We start from the raw sequence: 21,300 nt of genomic DNA, 5'->3' as shown, positions 1-21,300 counted from the left end.
AATAGCCTAGCAGCCAGTGACATCATAGCATCCCTGTAACACAGCATTTTTAGAAGTTATTTCTTGGCTTTCATTATTAAAAAAAGGTCGGAGGAGTGGAAGGGGGAGAAAAAAACCAACAACAAAATAGCTGTAGATACACCTTGTCTTAAGGTATTCTATACCTCATCCAATTCAGTATTTGACTACAGGGCAAATAGAACAAATTTCAATCATCCAGTCTGAAGTAACAATTAGAATCACTGGCAGCAAAGTCTCAGTGAATCACAAAAGGCATGAAAGAACTGATCTCTAGAGAGACTGCCTTGCCTGTGGCAACACAGCTGTATTTAATTCATTCCTACAAACTCCTGCCTAATATATAGCACAAAACTTCCCCAAGCAATCTGTTCTCACCAGGGGGTAACACAGATCTCCCTTGTTGCTACTGCTCATCCTACCTGTGAGAGGACATGGAAAAGGGGCCCTGTAAAAGCTCATTATGCATTATGAAGGCTGTGCTGCATTCCCTCAGTCTTCTTCCTTCAAATTAAGCAGCAACAGTTCCTTGAGATCTTCCCACATTTCACGGAAGGAATGCCCCAAACTAAGCTTAATGCTCCAGCTAAGATTTGGCTAGTTGTGTTACTACGTGGAGTCAGCCACTTAGAGCAGGTCACGCAAGGAGGAGTGGAAAATGAAGGAAGCATCATAGCATTTTCCTTATAGCCAAAGTAAATAATGTAACCAATTATTTCTAAAGGCTGGGTCCCTAAGCTGCCAAGACTGGCTGCTGAACTTACCTGTGTTTTAACCCACGTACTTTGGTATGTGAGAACATATTAGACCTCCCTGCTGTTTGTGACATACTTTGTGTGTACAAGAGGACAGGAAGGCTGCACTATGATGGGCAGCTACTGGTCATTTTAAATTGCATACAAAGCACATCAATTTCTTTCTCAGGTAGTGAACTTCTTCATGGAATCTGGAATGTGTTGCAATACATTCTGTGAAGGGAAGAGACTTAGCAGCAGTCCCTAGGAAGAACTGCAGAATTCATGGCGACCTGCTAAGAGCATCTGAACAGATTCATTTGTGTTGCCTCTCTACTTCCCAGAGGCTCAGTTATGTGCAACATGACATAAGCCACAAAGACAGTTCTTCTATGATGCACGCTTTGTAATATAGACAATATGAAGTAGTTTAAACCATGGATATATGGTGTTATTTCCAAGTCATCGATGAAAATGGAAATGTGGACGGTGCCATTTTTATCACCTCTTGCATAGTGATAGGTTCAGTCTCTGAGGGAACTTCTTGTATGCAATGAATGTTGTAACAGGTGTTTCTCATGAACCTGGGAGCCCTCACATCTGATTTCCCCACCTTTCACAATATGGATCTCTCCAACTTTGTTAATGCAGTGATTTCTCTTATCACTCCAGATTCAATTGTCCATGTCCTTGAATCTCCGCTTCTTTAAATGAGCCTTCTGTTGGGAAGAGAGAAAAAAACCCAAACACGTTTCTTTTTTACTTTTTTAAACATAGCAAACGAGATATTAAAATGAGGAAACTTGACAGCACCAAAGTCCGGCCACTTAAATCTGAGCAGCTTCTTCGCATAGAGGATCATGACTTTGCACTGAGACCTGGATTCGGAGGTAAGCAAGCACTTATTAATAGTTCATTCTTGATCTGTATGTTGCTTCAATGCTGTCAGGCAATGCCAGTTAAAATTGAATTACACAACAGCTTTAATTACAGCTCCCTTCTTTTGGTGAGCTTCAGAAAATAATGAAGAAACCAAAAAGTCATCGAAAGCAAAGCACCTATTTTTTGTTCAGCATGTCAGTAAGAGAAAACGTTCAAATTGTCTTCTCAAAACTAAATATCAGGGGTAATATTGATAGAATTCTACTCTTTGGTAGTGATTAAGGTATCCCTGGAAACTGCATAGTCCAGTAGCAATTAGCAAATTAGTTAGTCATCATATTTGTTTTGAGAGATTGAAATGTAATGTGAATTCCTAAATCTTTACTCTGAATAACATTTAATAGCAGGCCTTAGGTTTATTACCATGCAGTTTCTGTGGTTTGGGGCTCTATGATGATTATTCCTTCATTTAACTAAATTGCATGTGGATAATGTGAGTACTGAATGGGATTTGGATTTTGACTCTCCTTAACTCCTTCCACGACTCTCTTCCATGGGAAGTAGAATGTGAAAGCTGCCCTATGATTAAGCTTTACCTGACCCTTTGTGTCATCAGCTCAGTGTTCATTACTCATGGAATCAAACTGAACAGCTCTGGTCTATGAAGCCAAAATAAAATATATGAAGAGCAATAATCAACTGTGTAAACAGGCACAAATCTGAGAGGCTACCTGAAATATGTGGAGTTACTGTTGACACCAGCTGTGGGGATACTGGGCCTAGCAAGCATGCCAGGAGAGCAAAGCATGGAGTAAGAAAAGCCTTTCTGGATGCATTGGTTCAGTATGAAAGGATTTATCATTATTCTATGAATTTTGGCTTTTCAGGGAACTAAAATATTCACTGCCTTCTAATAAATAGTCAAGTAATTTCTACATCTTGGCAGCCAAAGTTAGAATTACCTCTTGCCTAATTCCTGCCTAACCTAGTATCTTTCATTCTGGATATTTTCCTTTTACTACCTGCCTTGTCACACAAGGTATTTGAATTTCTGAGAGTAACATCTCAGAAGGGAAGTAGCATTTTCATGAAAGATGCAACAATTTGAGATGTACTTTATTACTGGATCATCCCAGGAAGCAGTACTTCTGATGTCCATAAAAGCAGCTTTCAGAATATAGCCTGTTATCTGGCAACTCTAATTTTCCACACTGCATGTGGATTTTTTGTACCCAGAAAACCTGTACCAAGCTTTTTCGCCATCCTTTTATTTTCAGATGACTAATCATAGAGCCCATTCAATTCCTTCTGAAGCCAGCTGTGTTTTTTTCCACTGACTTCATTGCTCAGTCCTCCTAATAATCACATTGCCATGGGTACAATTTCAGCTGCACTCCTGTCTTTCAGAAATAGCTTTCAGCAGAACAGAGTTCCAGCTTTGTGCTTTACTTTGCTCTTCATATGCTGTAGTGGCATAGGTGGCACTTCTAAAATTCACATCCAAGAGCTCACATGCTTTTGTGTTTTCAGAACTCTCTTAATAAATGGAATACTTACAAGTCAATCTCTTTAAGAATAAAACACGAATCCATTAATATTTTTACAGCGTATGGTAAAAAGTCTCAGTGAAATGAATGTTCATCCTAAATTTATACTCCATTATTCCTGTCTTACCATTGATTTCAATCATGTTACCGTAGTAAAGAATGACTTGGTTTCTAGAAGAGACAAGCTAATGAGGGACAATAATTAGCATACAAATGTAACCTCATCACAGGAAAAAAGCAGCTGAAACATAAATCTCTATAGCATACCTGGACTGGACAGTAGTCTGACAGCAGAGTATGGGTTTCTCTGACAAACACTGTTGAGTAAGTGTGCAGTAGAAGGAAACGTAACAAGGGAAGATAAAATTAGAGATGCCACTGCCTTGCAGACACTGACAAGAAATCATGTATACCTTTCTCACAAGGTGGGCACTGCCACCATCAACTCTTGCAGTACATTCACTACAGCAGTACCCTGGGACTGGCACAGGTAGGGGACAAGGACTTTGCTAATTTTTCTCCTCTTCACACAGCTCTCACAGCCACAACATGGCTCTGAACTGCATGAAGACTGACAGTACAGTGGTTTTATGTATTTAAAGCAGATGAGATTTTGGGTTTGTTTTATCAAATGTAATAAAGCATTTCAATAGTGTGATTCCTCAAGGGCTTGGGTCTGTCACGAGCCACAGTGCATGATTCATTCAGCTCAGCGCAATGCACGAATTCACATTACTGATGTGAAAAATTAAAACAGAAACAAAACAGGTCAAAATAGATGCATGAAAAAGAAGTATTTTAAATTGTTCTTTAAATTTAAAAGAGTGCCATTTTCTTTCTTTCTTTCTTTCTTTTTTTTTTTTTTCTTTTCTTTTTTTTCTCTTTTCTTTTCCTTTCTGTGTATCTCATTGGGATTTCCTGGGTATGTCATGGAGCTGGAATGATAAATTTTGTTAATTTCTACTATGCCCCTTTCCATGAAAAGATAAATCATCCTTTGAACCAGCTTAGGGGAAGAAGCAGCTGGAAAATTTATACTGTTTTTAACCTTCTGGAGGTTCCTCAGTTCAGTAAACTCTTAAATCTAAATCTGGCTTGTTTAATTTCATTTAGCTTCACATATGTAAAGCGAATGAAGCAGATAACAGGACCCAGAGTTTTTAGTGTTTATAATCAAGGAAAAACAGAGCACATGCTGAATTTTATTTGTAAACTGAGCAAACATCTGCACAGGAAAAGAGTTGGGGCAAATGAATATAGAGCTTGTGAATACTGATACTATTGGCATTAGCGTTACTGGAAATAAACACAACCCTGCTCACATGGCTGATTTCTTTCTCCCTAGAATCTGTTATTACTCTTTAGAGATGAGTATGAGCACGTCAGTATCAGATGCTGAACTGAGACTTTTGGCAGCTCAGATCTGAAGAGCATCACCCAGGCTGCCTTGACAGCCAAGACTATATACATTGACCATGGTGTTTTAGTGAGCCACACTTAGAAACCCTTTAAAAATGACATTCCTTTCTACACTTGCATATCTATTTTCCCATGCCATACTATTTTCTTAACTTCCTTAATGTAATGCACTGGCAGAATTTGAGTTCTTGGTAACCTGAGTTCTTTTCCCACATGCTGAAAATGTACATTGCCATTTACAGAATTGTCACTCTTTTGTTCCTCTGTGCCTAGGATTTGCTAACTGTAAAATGCTTCCTTATGGTCTCTAAACTATTTTGCAGTCTAAAGATTGGAGAACCACATTCTAATTGTCATTTTGTACAAGTTCTCTATGTGAGTGTGTGAAAAGTATAACAACCTTATTTTTCTTTGGTGTCTTAATGACCTGTCAGGATCTATGCTAATAGAGTTGGATAACTAATGGGTTAGTTGAAGAAATTTTAGAATTGGTCATCTCTGCTATGTCAACCACTAAAGGGGATAATAACATTAGCGTGTATTAGAAGTACTGGGAAATAATATAGTAAAATTTATCTGGTCAAGATATAACAGTCTTTCTAAAGAATCTGCATAGAATCATATAATTGAGTTGGAAGGGTCTTTTAAAGGTTGTTTAGTCAAACTCTTCTGCATCGAACAGCGACAGCTACGGCTATGTCAGATTCCTTAGAGCCCAGTCAGCCTGATCTTGAATGTCTCTCTGGATGGGGGATCCAGCATTTCTCTGGGCAACCTGTTCCAATGCCTCACTTCTCTTATAATGAAGAACTTTTTCTCACACATCCTATCTTAATTCTCTCCTCATTTATTTTGAAAGCATTTCCCCACATCATAGCACAAATTGCATCTCAATGAGCAATTAGAAATAGTCATTATTCCAAGCTTTCAGAGGAACAGAGGTTCTATTAATTCATCGCTCCTTGAAAGGTCAGAAACTTCTCAGTCTGGTGGAGGAGAATGACTCTGATGAAAGGGAAATGTCTTTCTTCCATGTGTTACTGGAAAGAATAGCTTGGATCTGAAACAGGAGAGAAATGTTTTAGAAATCTGAAAGACCTCTAATAGGCATCTTCTAGATGTTTTTTGGACACTGGTAATTCTTTTGTTCTAAGAGTTAGCTATGGCTAATACCAGTCCCCCTTTTCCATGTAAATAAGAAAGAAATAAATGAGTAGTAAGAAGAAAACACCATTGCCAGTTATGCTACTGTTTCACTCATTGCCAGAGGAAAGAAGATGAATCCACACAAGCCTGTGGCTTGCTTTACTTCTGTTTCTGGTTTTCCTTCTCTACACGCCCACAAATCATTCTTAGAAAAAAGCATTTATACAGACCTTGGTCCTTCCTCAGTTTCTGTCTCTCTTACCAGGAGGTTTCAGTAGACCTGGCTTTTTTCCAGCGCTGTTACCAAGACAACTGTGAAAAATCAGTGACTGATTTTTCTAAATTCAACATTTATCTCAGGGAATTGCAGGTGCTTTGAACTACGTCTTCAAAGGTTTGACTACTACAAAAATACCACAGAATTCATTAAGCAAGTTGTTATTACAGTAGAAAATGATCCTAAAATGCTAAAATAATATACCTTTTTAAAATATGATAGAATTTGTCTGTCTTGCTATCTATTAAAAAATTCTTCTTGCCATATTAAACCTAGAAAATGGACTAAAAATGGCTTGTGTTAGGATAAATCCATCTGAAAACAGTTCTCTTTTTTCTGCTGAGGAGTAATTATCTTGAAAATCTGTGGAACCTCCATTGTGAAAATCACTAATCCCTCTAAAATAATGATTTGTAGCGACGCTCCAGCAGCAACCGAAGCTGCTCAATTTAATAACAAAATCCTCTGCCATCCCCAGTCTTGTCAGACTGGGAAATAAAAAACACAGCTTTTCTCTGGTTACTTTTTTTCAGAGTGAATTTGATGTCATTGCCTGATGGTCAGCAGAGATTGAAATTCTCAGTATATTAAGGAGAAAGCTGTAGTGCCAACATAGGAGTAGAAAAGTGATCCTTTCTGGCTGTTCTGGGATTTTTAGTGAAATGCCTTTTTTCTTAAATACATCCAAACTTGATAGAATAAAACACAGAGGACAGAAAGCTTCCACTACTCAGCAACCCATTCCCAACATCTCATTATCACTGTTCCTGGTGGAGTTGGTTTTTTATCACAGAAATAAATATTCCAAGAAAATTGCAAAATTCAGAAGGGCTGGACAAGAGCAGGGCCAAAAAATTTCTTACTAGAGTGGTAGTGTTAGTGGCAGAAATTCACTAATGCTTCAGGTCACCGAAGTGAGCAGGACTCAATATCTGTGCTTCGTGTGTTTATCATCTGCTTAAATTTGTTGCCAAAGTAGAATCAGAATGGGATGAAAATATTTGCAGCCACCATGATCTATCAGTGTGGTTTTATAATTGTCTGTGGCGAATGCTAATCTGAACAGTGTTTTGTCCTTAAGCAGTATGAGCATGCTCTTTGACCAATGCACAGGAAAAGGACAGGAATCTATTTCTAAGGAGCATGTTTCACAATTCTACCACATAAAGAACAGATTTCATTGCAAAAGTTCTTTTTTTCTGTAGTTCATTTTAGAAACACCTTTTGTAATTCTCTTGGCTGCAGATTTTGATCTCTGTTATGCTCTTCACTGTTCACACTGACTTGGTTTTCTAACAGTTCCCAGCTGAGTGCAAGTTGTTCATTCAAAGAATGAAATAAAGAATGCATATATATGTATAACTAGCACTTCAGCTTGCATGCGTATAATCAAAGTGATCATATGTACTTAAGCTGCTAGTTCTGTGACCAATTCCTTTTTATCTGCCCAGATAACATGAATTATTAAATGAAATTCTGCCCACATTTGAATAGTGTTTTTTAGGGGTAGCAAATAGTCTGTGTTTTTTTGCACTGCCCAAGAAATTGTTAGGACTGCCATCATTACACTTTGAAGAGCCATCGTTCAGAAAAAAAGTGTTCCTTGCAATGCATGGTGTATGTTTACTTTGAAAGCCAGTCATCTTGTTCTGTGATATAATTTGTGGGTAGTTCCCTGCATGTTTGAAGGATGCTGATGGAAAACAGTTTGCTTGTTCTTGACTCATAAAATTGGTAAAAGCCTTTGTTTTATGTGGAGGGTAGCTTCCCTCCCCTCTGTCCGCATAACTACACTGATATATCAAAGGGACTTACCATACAGGTTTTAACATTCCAGTCACGTAAATCATTCCCAAAGTTTCAGTAATACCAGTTAAGATCAAGTGTATGCTCAGATATGAACACTTCCAGTATGTCCTACCACTTGCCTCTACCACAGTTCCAGGGTAAGTTTGGAGACATAATATAAAGAAGTTCTCACTTCTTGGTGAGTAAGCTTAGATAAAATGCAGTTCTCCTGCCTATTTGAAGCTCCTCTGGCAATGAAGCTCCTCTGGCAATCAACAGACATTTCTGAGGCCCAGTTTGTCTTATCCCAATTAGAAATCCAGAAAGAACAGGTTACACAGCATAGATTCTAAATAGTAATGAGGCCATATTTCATCGCTATTGTTAGCCTTAGTGATGACCGTGCTCCTAGGCTGGAGCTCTATGTATCTAGATCTAGCTTGCTCCCTGACCCACCCTGCCCTACAGCTAGCTCAGGGATCAGCTCTGCAAGGTGGGCTTATGCTGCTGCACCATGCAAATGAGGAGCTTGATAGACACTGCTTCATCTTTCTGCCATGTTTGCATTTAAATGATGCATGGATGCCACCTGAACGATGTTCACATCATGTATAAATCTCACGACAGCTCCCACTTAGGTTAAACCTGTCTTCAGCCCACAGCATATTTAGATTTCAGTGAAATGATGAGAGGATGACAGCTCAGGATACCATGCAACATTTTGTACCAATACTTGGTACAAGTCAGTATTTAGCAGAAGTAAACTATTTATTTGGTGTGGTTGGGATTGTGTAGGAAAAATAAAGAAGGCACGTGGCTGAATCTGCTTTAGAAGAGGCACAAAGAATTTTATCAGTTTGCATGAAGAAGAGTGATTGGATATATATGTCAGTACTCTTATACATGAGCCTCTCAGGGAGATGTCTCCTGCAGTCTCTACCCTCCAAAAGAAACAGTTTTCCCCAATGGGCTATCTAGAGTTTTACTAATACACCAGCCAACTGAATTCTGTTTTGATCTTTAAGCCTCTGGCAGATGGACTGAGCCACACATTCATTCCAGAAGCAAAGATGATTTCTCAGCCAGGCAGCACAGCTCTTGTCATTGTAGAGACATGCTCCTGTGTGCCCTGCTAACTCTGGTCACCATTTACCTTGTTTTTCCACACAAATTCTCATCTGTTCTATGCAGGGTCAAACCCTCCATTAAAATATACAAGACAAATCAAGAGATTACAGAGCCAGATTTTAAAATACCTCAAAAATAGTTCAAGATCTGCACTGTTAAGAACTGGAGGCAGCTGTATAATCCTCGAGGGCTGCTATTTTAAGGATAATTCCAAAAAGAGACACAGTATTGTGACTGGTTATCAGGAGAATGATATTTCTGGACTGCTTTAGCTTTACTCTAAAGAAAACACAAGAAAAAGAGAAAGACAAGTTAAAGGAGCTATTGCTATCTCCTGCTTGCTCAGACTTCATTGTACTAATGTTTTGTATTGTAATATTTTAATGTTTGTTTGTAAAATATTTTAAATTACTGTTTTTTACAAATGTAATTGGAATTTCAAGTACAATGGTTTATTTTTCATTCCCAGTGCAGACTGTTCTTCATTGTGTGTGTGTACACATATATGAACAAATCTCTGTCCTCTCCCTCTTCTGTAGGGAAGTGCTTAGTCAGTTACTTAATTGGAATGACTTGCTTGCTGAAGATTATATAGATACATAATTAGGCCTTTAATTCTAGATTGTGTGTACTGAAGAGACTGGAAGAAATATACTTTGCTGTAATTTTAATAAGTTTTAATCCCTTTATTGCAAAAATGCAAATACAACTTTATAATACACTCATTCAGTCTGCATTTTGTTATAAATCTACAGTTGTTTTCAGTAGCATGGAACAGTGATGTGGTGTATTGAAAAAAAAAAGTGGTGCAATTCAGTGTGTTTTGTACTTGAAAATAAATTACGTACTCAGTAATACATTACACACACATTCATCTTGGCACAGGCTTAGTGGGTGCACAGCTTCTCCCTTATGAGGTGCTGAGCAAGTAGTAACCCCTTTTCACAAATACCTATGCTAAACATGAAATAATTAAGTTACTAAAGGTAATTAGGAAGCATAATAGGTGTTTTGTTTATAAGCGTGGGAATAAGAGTTGGGACTGGCAAGTAGGCTTCATGGTCTTTGATGAAATAGTATATTTACTCAACTTTTCTCTACGGCACTCCAAGCAGTTCATTAGCTTTGGCACCGCAAGGAAACTTTCACTGCTGTCTAAACTGCAATGTCAATAACTAGCCTAGCTGCAAGTCGTATGCCCTTATTTTTGCAACTATTTAATGTTGGGTTTTACTGTGTTGCCAAGGAGTTTCTCATTGGCACACTTTGGTGGACAGACCATAGCAAATGACAGTATGGGGTGTATTCTGCATGTTGTTAACACAGAGTCTTCCCTTTAAAAATATGGACATATGTTCCTCATCACTCTTTCATTCTGTTGCATTGAAGGGTCGCCAATACCTGTGGGCATTGATGTGCAGGTAGAAAGCATTGACAGCATATCTGAAGTTGACATGGTAAGTTGGTGAGATAAAGAATTCCAGCCAAAACTCAGGGTCTCAGAAGCATCCAGATGGATGATAAAGAACAATATATTTAAAGACAGTGGACTCTTAGAAGAGAACAGCCTTGCCATGAAGCATGAAAGTCATCTTCATTTATGTTAGTAAGTGTTAAGTATAAGCACACGTTGAACATTTCCCTAACTAACCCAGAGGAACAGAACAGAGTGCTCTTGTTGGAAATGTCAACCATTCAGTTGAAACCACAGGCTTCCACATAAACTCTTGGTGCTCTGCTCTATTGAAGATGAAGGTTCATGTATTTTGTGCCCTTTCCTTGTGCAGATATTAATATTCCTCATCCTTTCTGTTATGGTGGAGCAGTGGATACAACAAATGGAAATACAAAAGTATAAATACAAAAATGAGCACTGGGAAACACCCTCCACTATAGTTAAGTACATGTAGCAGAGGAATGCAGGATATTTGTTTCTCCTCCAAAATTATCACCAGTAGTGTCACCCAAACATTAATGACAGTTTGCTTAGTCCTAGAACAGCTGGGCACCTTAACTTGGCAAAGAGATCTAATTTACAGTATCTTCGCATGCCGAGTGTAGATCTAATCATCAGTGCTGAGATTGCTATGAGTTTTGTCATCTACAATCTCACTCAAATCAGTGGGTTTCACACAGGTATAAAATCATGTTACAGGAGGAGACCTAATTATCTTTCCAGTATTATTTTCAGAAGTAATTGTTCTATCAAGATGAGTGATGCCTGCCTAAATAAGGAAAAGCTAGATAGGTGAGCACAGAGCAGTCAGGCTGCACAGCGGCTCAGACTGGATTTCCAGCTGTCTCTCCATTTTTTTCCACATGCATATTTGCAGCCATGTTATTTCTCTAGGTAATGTCCATAGCAGAAACCGTTCCTTTACGAGTTGGTTATTTTGTTCCGTTTTTCACTGTATGCAAATAAAATATGCATTGTCTTCTTTTATTTTTAATTAAACAAAGGATTTCACCATGACTCTGTACTTGAGGCACTACTGGAAGGATGAGCGTCTCTCGTTTCCCAGCACCAACAACAAAAGCATGACTTTTGATGGAAGACTGATAAAAAAGATCTGGGTACCTGATGTGTTTTTTGTACACTCCAAAAGATCTTTCATCCATGATACAACTGTGGAAAATGTCATGCTCCGAGTGTACCCCGATGGCAATGTACTCTTCAGTCTAAGGTAAGAACAATCCTCTTTTATAAGACAACACACAGCTACAATTGCGGGGCCTGTACAGTGAGAAACAACTTGATATCCTTGCAGTTAGGATACTAATTGTCATTAAACCATTGGTGTTACTGAGTACTGGTGACAGATAAAAATTCTCAAAGTACCAGTGGGAACATAAACTGAGGACTGATAACTTAGAGATAACATCCTATTAACATATTGTTCCCCATCAGAGGATGATGGCAGGTTTTTCTTCTGTTGTAAATACCACTGAAGTTTGTTAAATGTTAAATCATTGCCTGTGGTTTTAGCAGTACTGCAGTAGTTCTACTGCTGAGTGCAGTAAAGCCCCAAATTATTAGCAAAGAACAATTACTTTTTTTCCTGAGTCAGTTAAAACTATCTCGACTATTATCACTCTGGGATACCTGTGAACATAGCGCTAATATGAATCAAGGCTGCGGACAGGCACAGAGAGCAAATCACAGCAGTTCCAGGACTGGAACAGCAAGGCCATTAAATGTTCCTCCCTTCTACCTACACATTATAAGCAGATGTGGATTGTGTGGCAGAAATAGTTTTAATGAAAGTACTTTTCCCTAGGTAGAATCTCTGGGGCCTGTGCATTGCAGAAATCAGCACTCTCCAGGTTGTTACTAATTAGCCCTGTGCTCAGAGGTGATTTTTCATCTAATCTGGATAGCTGGAAGAGTTATGCAAGTATTTGAGTCTTTGGCTATGTAATAATTGTTCCAACAAGTAAATGAATCTAGCTACCCCCTCATAAGGCATACAGAAATCTTCACAATTGCTATACACCACTTTAAAATAGTGTAAGGCTTTTATGTTCAAGAATCTCATTGGCCAAAAAGAAACCATGAGGTGAACTATTAATTTTATTGTTATAATCACTTCTGTGCTTCATGAAAGAGAGGAATCAGGGGGAACGGACCTCAGTTTCCAGCAGTGGCTCTCAGTATGAGTGGTTTGTCTCTGTGATGGGAGCCTCTGCCCTGCATCCTACATCCTACTTGCATGCTGGCTCCTTACTTTCACAAGTTGCCCTGGTTCCCTCAGCTCCTTTCCTTACCTCGCCTTAGCCCTTCATTAACCGATGGTGGGTACTGGGTCACTTCTATTCCAGTGAAGGGCAAATCCCCAGAGTTCCTGACAGGCCTGCAGATTTCTTCCTCGACATAAGTATCAAGGGCAGATCCTGTCCTCTTTTTGCCCTTCTCTATCAATTCTTACCAACTTAGAGGAAGGGGGTGACATAAGGCTGATGACCCAAGGTTTTGAAATGATTAAGGTCACATAGAGTATTTGTAGTCAGAGTGGTGTTAATGCATAAGTTCCTAAAGAATTGGATGCTCATTTAAACCCTCTTTTAGTATTGACAGATTAACATACAGTGGGTAGATTATATTCCAAATTCTTATGTGCAAGATATCTGCAGTTACACAGTTTTTTTTCAGTGCCTGGCATGCAGGCTTTTATTGAAGAAAAACTGAACAAAAATCCATACTTGGTACTAAAATACTCCTTATGAATCTGTAGTCAGTACCTAAAAGAGAGCTATAACAAACAGAGCTGGAAGTCTTATGCATCATTTTAAAGATCTATCACATCTCAACATCTCATTTTAACCCAGTAAAACCTGATATATGTAAAAATGTACCTACAGTGTGATTACTGACCACAAGTACTCAAAGATCACTTGTATAACTGACGTATCCAATACCACTTATGTTAATTCAATTGCTTCAACCTGGGGAAAACTGAGATACCAAATTATCAAATGACATGTGAGCTGGAACAAGAAAGGAAGATCTGACAATATTTACTGTGTTTAAATTGCTGCTTCTAGCCTTTTACTTGTTTGCTTATTGGGTTATTTGGTTGATATGCTAGGGGACATCTATCTTCTAAATATCTGTGAAAAATCAAGTGAAATGAAAAACTTAATGTTTCTGTCGATGTTGACCTAATTTTTTTAGAGTATAAAACATTTTTATGGTATTGAAGAAGAGAATAGTCTTCCAGAAATCACAGCTTATCTTTTGTGCTATTGGATGTTATTAGATACTCTAACTATACTACCTGGGGAAATAGCACTTGGAATACTATTTGCTCAGATCTGTACAATTATCTACTTCAGTCTATGAGAAAATCAGTTAAGAAATGTGAACTCCCTTTGTAAATCTTGCTAAGTGTAACCATTTAAAGCAAAATGTATGAAAGGTTAATGAAGGACCAGACCAGTGAAGAGTTTATACATTGAGACTAACATACTTGATGAGGAAAAGTATTTGTCTTTAAAAATGTATGTTCTCACTGTCTCAGTTTTATATCACTATCTCAAAGAAATTTTAGAATGTCTAATAGGAACAGAAAAAGTCAATCATTAGGATTCTAACCAGCACGTTGCCTGGGGATCTCAATCAGATGCTCGCACAGTCCAGAGAAAGTGGGAAATTTTTCATTTACTGCTTGTTTTTCTTTTCCTTTCTGCAGAATAACAGTTTCTGCCATGTGTTTCATGGATTTTAGTAGGTTTCCTCTGGATACCCAGAACTGCTCTTTAGAACTGGAAAGCTGTAAGTTTAATTCATGCCTGCTCCTCGCATGTGCATTCTTCCCAACACTCCATCTTGTTGATAATATCTTTCCCACCTGTGAGTGACTGGAATCCTTCAACCTGTATATATCACAGAATCACAGAATCATGGAATGACCCAGGTTGGAAGGGACCTCAAGGATCATGTAGTTCCAACCCCCCTGCCTGGCAGGGCCACCAAACATACACATTTACTAGATCAGGTTGCCCAGGGCCCCGTCCAACCTGGCCTTGAACACCTCCAAGGACAGGGCATCCACAACCTCACTGGGCAAACAGCTTTGGATCCAGTTTTAGATATTTCCATAACTCAACTATGGGAAGACAGAAAAAACTATCATTACACTGTGCTTTGTTTTGATATTCCAAAACTGCAATCCCAAATATTTCTTTATCAGAAATCATGCTTTATTTGAGAGAAAATGCAAGTAAAAAGCAAAACAGGATGTTAGTATTTGACCTCATGAAAGAATGAAAGTGATTACTTGTGTTCCTGTGAAATGCCTGCTTTTCCACCCCTGACTCAGTCATATGTAGTAAGCTGTAGAACTGGACAAAGGTAATTGTGTCCTGCAGAGCATTTTGATATCTCAAGATTTATTCTTGTTTGTAGTGGGAGCTGAGATGCTGGCAGTGCTTGGGCAGTCTGCTCAGGCAGTATGGCAGCACCCAAGCTGCATCCCTGTGCCCTAGGACCCTGATTACACTCATATTCCCCCTGTCGTGTGAGTTGCTGGCTTGACACAGGACTCTGCCTGCAACAATGTACAATATGGCTTGTGCTACTTTTTTTCCACATCACCTAACTGGCAAATGGATATTAAAACTGTTACTTTGTGGTTTTCTCAAATTGTTTGAGTGGTCTCCCGTTGCTAAGAAAATAAAGCAGAAACTTTATTCCAGCAGAGATGATTTAGTTTTTACCTTCTCACAGATGCGTACAACGAAGATGATCTGATGTTATACTGGAAACATGGAAATGAGTCTTTGAGCACAGATGAGCACATCTCCCTCTCCCAGTTTTTCATTGAAGAATTCAGTGCTTCCAGTGGACTTGCATTTTACAGCAGTACTGGTATAGTAAGACCCTGTCATTAGAAAAGAAGGGCACACAGCCATACTGACCGTCTTTCTCCTTCAAATTAATTCTAGTAAATGTTTCTTATTGCTGTGCGATCTGTTAAAGCAAGGGCTGTCAATCACATTGTTCTGTTAGCCTCAGCCCTAGATTATCTTCACATTACCTGAATATCTAATGTCCAAGAAGGGAACTCCAACATGTTTTATTATCTAAAATCTCATTTTCTTGATCTGTAAATTGTCGCTAAGAATCTAATGACTTTAAAAGTTCTTCATGAGAGCGTTTATAACCTACTGAGGTCAAATTTCTGGCCTGTTTCATTCTTATACATGAAGTTGCAGAAAAAAATCCTCTACCTTGGCTACCTTGTTTACATACAGGTGTCTGCCCCATACAGTATTTTGTTCCTCATTATAGACCTTGAACTACACTTTCTAGCAAACTGCACAAGGCTGTAGGAGTTCATTGTGATTTCAATTTCATGCAAAGTGGTTTTTATTTTCTTTGTAGATATTTGTACATGCAATTAAAATCTTTGAAATATTTCTCTATGTAAGCAGTTTAAACAGACTTTGCTTAACCAGATAAAATGTCATGCTTGCTACTGTACTTCCTAGTCTGAGACTATTCATTTCAGAGGGGTTGGAGCTCCCTGGCCTCCAAGGGAGCAACAATGTCAAACCATTTATAAGACAATTACTTTTAAAACTGAAACCCTGAAATAACATAGGGCATGTTTAATATTAAATTGAGTAATTGCTAAGATATTCCTTTATTAAGTGACTCTTTGTGGTGACATGACAGTTCCAATGCAGGCTCATTTCTGTCTGCAGTTGTATGTGAAAAGGCAGATGCTGCACAGCCAGTGATGTTACCTTCTTTTCACTTCACTATATACAGTTTTCCCATGCCCGCATGCTTTGCTGCACAAAGTGTGCCCCAGAAGTCACTAGATGGCACCCTTTCCTTTAGAATCAGCACTGGGCAGGCAAACAGATCTGAACGAGGCAAATGTGGGGCACACATTCATGGTGAAGAAGCAATTCTTCTTTGCCACGGTACCTGTGTTTTAATGAGGTATGGATAGACAGTTTGAAAATCACTATATGAAAGCAGGGCAACAATGATATTTCATAGGTATTTACTATTACTGATGTGGATGCCCAGGCAGGGCTGGTAAACAGAGGTCACAACACTGTTCTCATTTTCTTCCCCAACCTTTTCCTCTCCTTTTTTTTCCCAACAGGCTGGTACAATCGACTTTTCATTAACTTTGCACTCCGGAGACATATTTTCTTTTTTGTGCTACAATCATATTTCCCAGCCATGCTTATGGTGATGCTGTCTTGGGTTTCTTTTTGGATTGACAGAAGAGCCGTTCCTGCCAGGGTATCACTAGGTAAACCTTTACCATATATTCATTTGGGAAGCATAGAATGGATAGGGGAGAGATTTTGAAGTTATCTTAGCTTCTCATTTACACAAGACAAATATGAAGTGAAAACTTTGAGAATCTTTGTTTAAGAAACAAAACATACTGTACTCAGGCAGCACTTAATGTTTATCTAAAGGTACATTAATCAGCCTTTCTATTAGTGGAGTCTAAAAATATTAATATAAGATATATAAATACATGAATCTAAAACCAAATTACGATACCTGGTTTTATTAATGCATTTACCAACTTATTTGTAAGAAATTCAACTTCCTGTTTCAAAAGAAAGTTCAAGTTCTCAGTAAGTCATTCGTAATGTTGCCAAAATGTTTTTGCTGATCATGTTCATTAATTTATATATTCAACAGGTTATGCATCGGGAGTTTAATGAATAACACACATTCAATTAGCATAAACATACATAATTTATAGGCAATGTTATCAACGAAGTTTATAAAGCTTAGCTCTCTAGCCTAAAGTACACACAATTTTAATAAACAGATTTCCTTCTATAAAGTATATCCTAAACTCCAACCTTCAATGTAAGGAACTTACAGAGAGAAAGGGAAAACTCTTGCATATTCTGGCAGACTTGAACTAGCAAAAAATTGGAGAGAGGCTGTAGTGAAACCCAAGTGAAAGACCATGGTATTTGCCACTGCAGTCTCACAGAGGTTACTAAGATGTTGTCACTTTCACTGTATTAAAAGTAGGGCCTGGGTTGGATTTTATTTTAATTATAATTATTATTTTCTCCAAGACAAAACACAGCAAAGCAAGGTGAAGAGAGTCACATCAGAGTAGAAATTGAAAAGATGAGGTTGAAATCCTAGACACACTGAAGTCAACATTCTGTAGTTTCAATGGATATAGCATTTTTACTATACAATGTTTTCAGAATCAAGAAATTATGACCGAGATATACAAATTGACATATGTTGCCAAGAAGTACTATTTTAGAAGGGCTGGGGAGGGAAGCTGGTGACTTATTAGTAAACTCTGAGGATGAGAAAGTATATAGCAGAGACACTGGTTCCAGGAAGCAAGACCACAAATCTGCCTTCACTGCTCTATAGGAATCATAGAGAAGCTGTCACAGATAGTGTTCCTTGTGCTGCTGAATCACCAGCATTGTGAACCCACTGCTTGAACATGGTGGGCTGAAGCTCTGACTGCACACACTGAGTGGAGGCAGATAGGACTGTTTAAGCGTTGCTTTTGATAGCTGGCTTACATAGGTAACTCTACTTCTCAGACCCTGTGCTGAGAAGTTAAGGGCAATCTCAGTCACCTGCCTTCACAGAGCTGTGCTGCCTAAGCGTTCAGTGATGAGCTAAACAGAACCAGCTGGCCTGTATTATGATAACCTCCCCTTCTTCTTTGGCAGGCATAACTACGGTGCTGACAATGTCAACCATCATCACAGGAGTAAGTGCCTCAATGCCTCAAGTGTCTTACATAAAGGCTGTGGATGTGTATTTATGGATCAGCTTCCTTTTTGTCTTCCTATCTGTCATCGAATATGCAGCAGTGAACTATCTCACCACCATTGAAGAGAGAAAGCAACTCAAGAAAAGGGGCAAGGTACAATCATCTGCATTTTGTTGCCTTTTAAATCATCACAGAAGTCACAGAGTAATCCTGATACAAAATGTGATAATCTCTGACTCTCCTGTTTCACACTTTTTTGTGGCTGAAAGGAAGGAATTTATCATCCTCTTAGATCTTGAGAATGTCCGAAGTTACTCTCCCTTCCTTTTCTTGTAACAGAGATTGGGGAGCACAACTCCTGATTATTATTGTCTTTCTTCATACAGAGGAAAGTACCTCTCATTTTGTTTCTCAGTTTTCCTATTAACCAAGACAATGTTTTTGTCTTTGTTTTTGTCTTTTTTTTCTCCCTCTGAAATGTATCCCAGACTATACTCGTGTGATGTTTCCTCCTGTTTCCTGTAAAGCAGAGTTTATTTATCCTTCTTCTACTCCCTCATTTTCAGTTAGGCAGATGGGTTTAATGACTTATTTTTGTCCTGAGACCAGATGAACGATTAGGTCCTTTTTCAAAAAGCGTGCCTGAAGCAGAAATGTTCACAAGTCAAACATTTGCTTTCCATGATGCACTCATCTAAAAAAACAATCCTTCATTAATATCCCCACATGTGAAACCATTCACTGGAATATTGCAAGTGGAAGAACACACAAAGGATGCATATGTTGCCCACACGATTTCATAATCCTATCAAAAAACAAGGAAATGTTTGAAGTAATTTCCCACAGATCTACAGATGAGTCAGAGTTTGATTTTTCTATTTCACAAGCAAGGGCACATGCAAGTCAGCTGGCAACCATCACTCAGACAAGTGTGTTTTGTTATATATATGCCTTTATTTGCATGTGTGCTGCACAAGGGGCCAGGCCCCACAGGTAGTAGTATCTGTGGTAAGTGCACTCTGTGAGGTAGCCACATTCTCCCAATGATTGCAATATGAAGAGCAGCACTGGAGAGAAAGCTTTGTTTATTTTCTGTTTTATTTATTTATCATTTACTAAAACAACTCCTGCTAGATTCACAATAACTATATATATATACATATAATATATATATGTATTTTTATTTATTTATTTTTTTGCCAGGCCTCAGGAATGTATAATATTGATGCAGTGCAAGCAATGGCTTTTGACGGCTGCTACCATGACCCTGATGTTGAGATGGACCTGCCTGCTTTCACCGACCGCTGTGAAGAGAATGAAACTCGAGCGCGAGCAGTCAGTGTCTCCAATGTGGGCACAGCTCGCATCAAGAGGAAGAGATCTTTTAAGGGAAATGTGGGCAGGATTATTCTACAGAACAATCACGTCATTGACACATATTCCAGGATTATATTTCCCAGTGTGTATATTGTGTTCAACTTCTTTTACTGGGGTTTGTACATATGAACAAAAATCATTACAAGCTAGATTTTATCTTGGGTATGTGGATAATGCGACGGCAGCGAAGGAAAGGGTTAAAAGCTTCTGAAACTGGTTTCTGCATCAAACCAAGGCTGGTTTGGTTAACAGCAAAACTGCTGATGGAAAAACTCTCACGGTCTGATCTTTTAGCTGGACTGCTCCATCATTCATTGGGGCAATCCAATGTGCGTGCTACTGCTGCAGTATCACAGGAGCAGCTTGCTCACTAAGGGAGCCCTTTATTAAACACCTAAACAGATAGCAGCTCCTGGCCAATGTATTATCCAGTGTCCATTTATGCTCTAATCATTCCTCTTTAATCATGTTCTCCACTTGTTATCCACTTGTTATCCAGTTAGCACCAATCACCTTCCAACGGCCCCTACCCCAGTTTCACTTACTGCATTTCTGTTTTGCTAGACAACCTGTATGCACCTCAGGAGCCTTTGCTCTTTGATAGTAAGGAAATGGGGAAAGAGACTGTGACTTAGTAGTGCGTTAGAGACCAGCAGGAAGCAGGAAGTAAAGCTGATGAGTCTTTGTACACTATACATAACCAATGCCTCAAGAGAAAGCTTCTTCTGATCAGCTGCCCTGGCTTTCCACTAGACTACTGAGAAGGACCTCTATTTTGGAGGAATTTTGCTCACCAGTCCCCAAGATAGCACAGGAATAATGACCCAAACCACTGCACTCGGGGTCTTACAGCCACCTCCCTGTGAGTAAATAGCATCACCTACACAAGGTGTGCCCTTCATGTGACACCCCCACACCCGTGCCTCACGTGGACCTATGCTGATCACCTGCTTTCTGCCTAACTGCTTAGAGCCACGTACAGGAATCCTGCTGTTCCCAAATGAATGCTGCATGGAAATACCCTTACTGTGTAAGGGTACTGGCTAAGAAAGTAACACTTCTGGCTAAGAAAGTTGAATTAAGGATGTTCAGGGACAGAACAAAAGTGTTCACAACTCCGGAAAAGAATCAAGAATACTTTTTGTGACTTCTCAAAGTAAGAAACATTTTTCACTTACATTTCCTGGTTTTCTCTGTCATTTAATGAAGTGGGTTTAAATTTACAAAGTTGGTTCAAAATAATAATGTGTGGTGGCTAAAAACGTGAAAAGGTCACGGCTTGGTTAAGATTATTAGGAAATGGGAATAAATTTGGAAGTCTGAACTGCTCTGTGGTTTATTTGATTTTCCTGCTCTGCTATTGTTTGCTCATAGTACGGTAATGTCTCTTACTGTTTCAGAAAGCTGCATTTGTCAAGCTCTCATTTACAGAGCTGGAAAAGCTAGCGACACATTGCATCCCAAGTGATTGAAATCTGATGGGATGAGTGGGTACACTGGCTGCCAAGTCCCTGCCAAACAAATGATCAGAGCTAAGGCAGCTTTGATACTCTTCCAGGAAATCCTGTCATGGAAAGGAGAACCGTACCAGGCATGACAATGCTGGGAACGTAAAGTCAAAGGACACACAGGGATTTGGCAACAGCAATGGCACAGCAGAGCTCAAGCTGAGCAGATGTGCAATATAAAGATATAAAAAAATTACCATGACACGCTTGTTACTTCACCACTATTCTGAACGCATC

At 38.9% G+C, this 21,300-nt stretch overlaps 1 protein-coding gene across 1 annotated transcript in view; it reads left to right on the top strand.

Moving 5' to 3' along the window:
* Nucleotides 1–20,883, top strand: part of GABRR3 (gamma-aminobutyric acid type A receptor subunit rho3) — a 52,393-nt gene extending 31,510 nt beyond the window's left edge. Inside the window, exons 5-12 of the mRNA XM_015879145.2 lie at nt 1,530–1,642; nt 10,329–10,396; nt 11,400–11,623; nt 14,129–14,211; nt 15,166–15,306; nt 16,559–16,711; nt 18,135–18,331; nt 19,382–20,883. Coding sequence (XP_015734631.1) covers nt 1,530–1,642; nt 10,329–10,396; nt 11,400–11,623; nt 14,129–14,211; nt 15,166–15,306; nt 16,559–16,711; nt 18,135–18,331; nt 19,382–19,684 — 1,282 coding nt within the window. The 3' untranslated portion in view covers nt 19,685–20,883. The remainder of the gene's footprint in view (nt 1–1,529; nt 1,643–10,328; nt 10,397–11,399; nt 11,624–14,128; nt 14,212–15,165; nt 15,307–16,558; nt 16,712–18,134; nt 18,332–19,381) is intronic.
* Nucleotides 20,884–21,300: the final 417 nt, after the last annotated feature.

Source organism: Coturnix japonica, chromosome 1 (genome assembly GCF_001577835.2).
Source record: "Coturnix japonica isolate 7356 chromosome 1, Coturnix japonica 2.1, whole genome shotgun sequence".
Lineage (NCBI taxonomy): Eukaryota > Metazoa > Chordata > Aves > Galliformes > Phasianidae > Coturnix > Coturnix japonica.
This window is presented reverse-complemented; position numbering and strand designations above follow the sequence as displayed.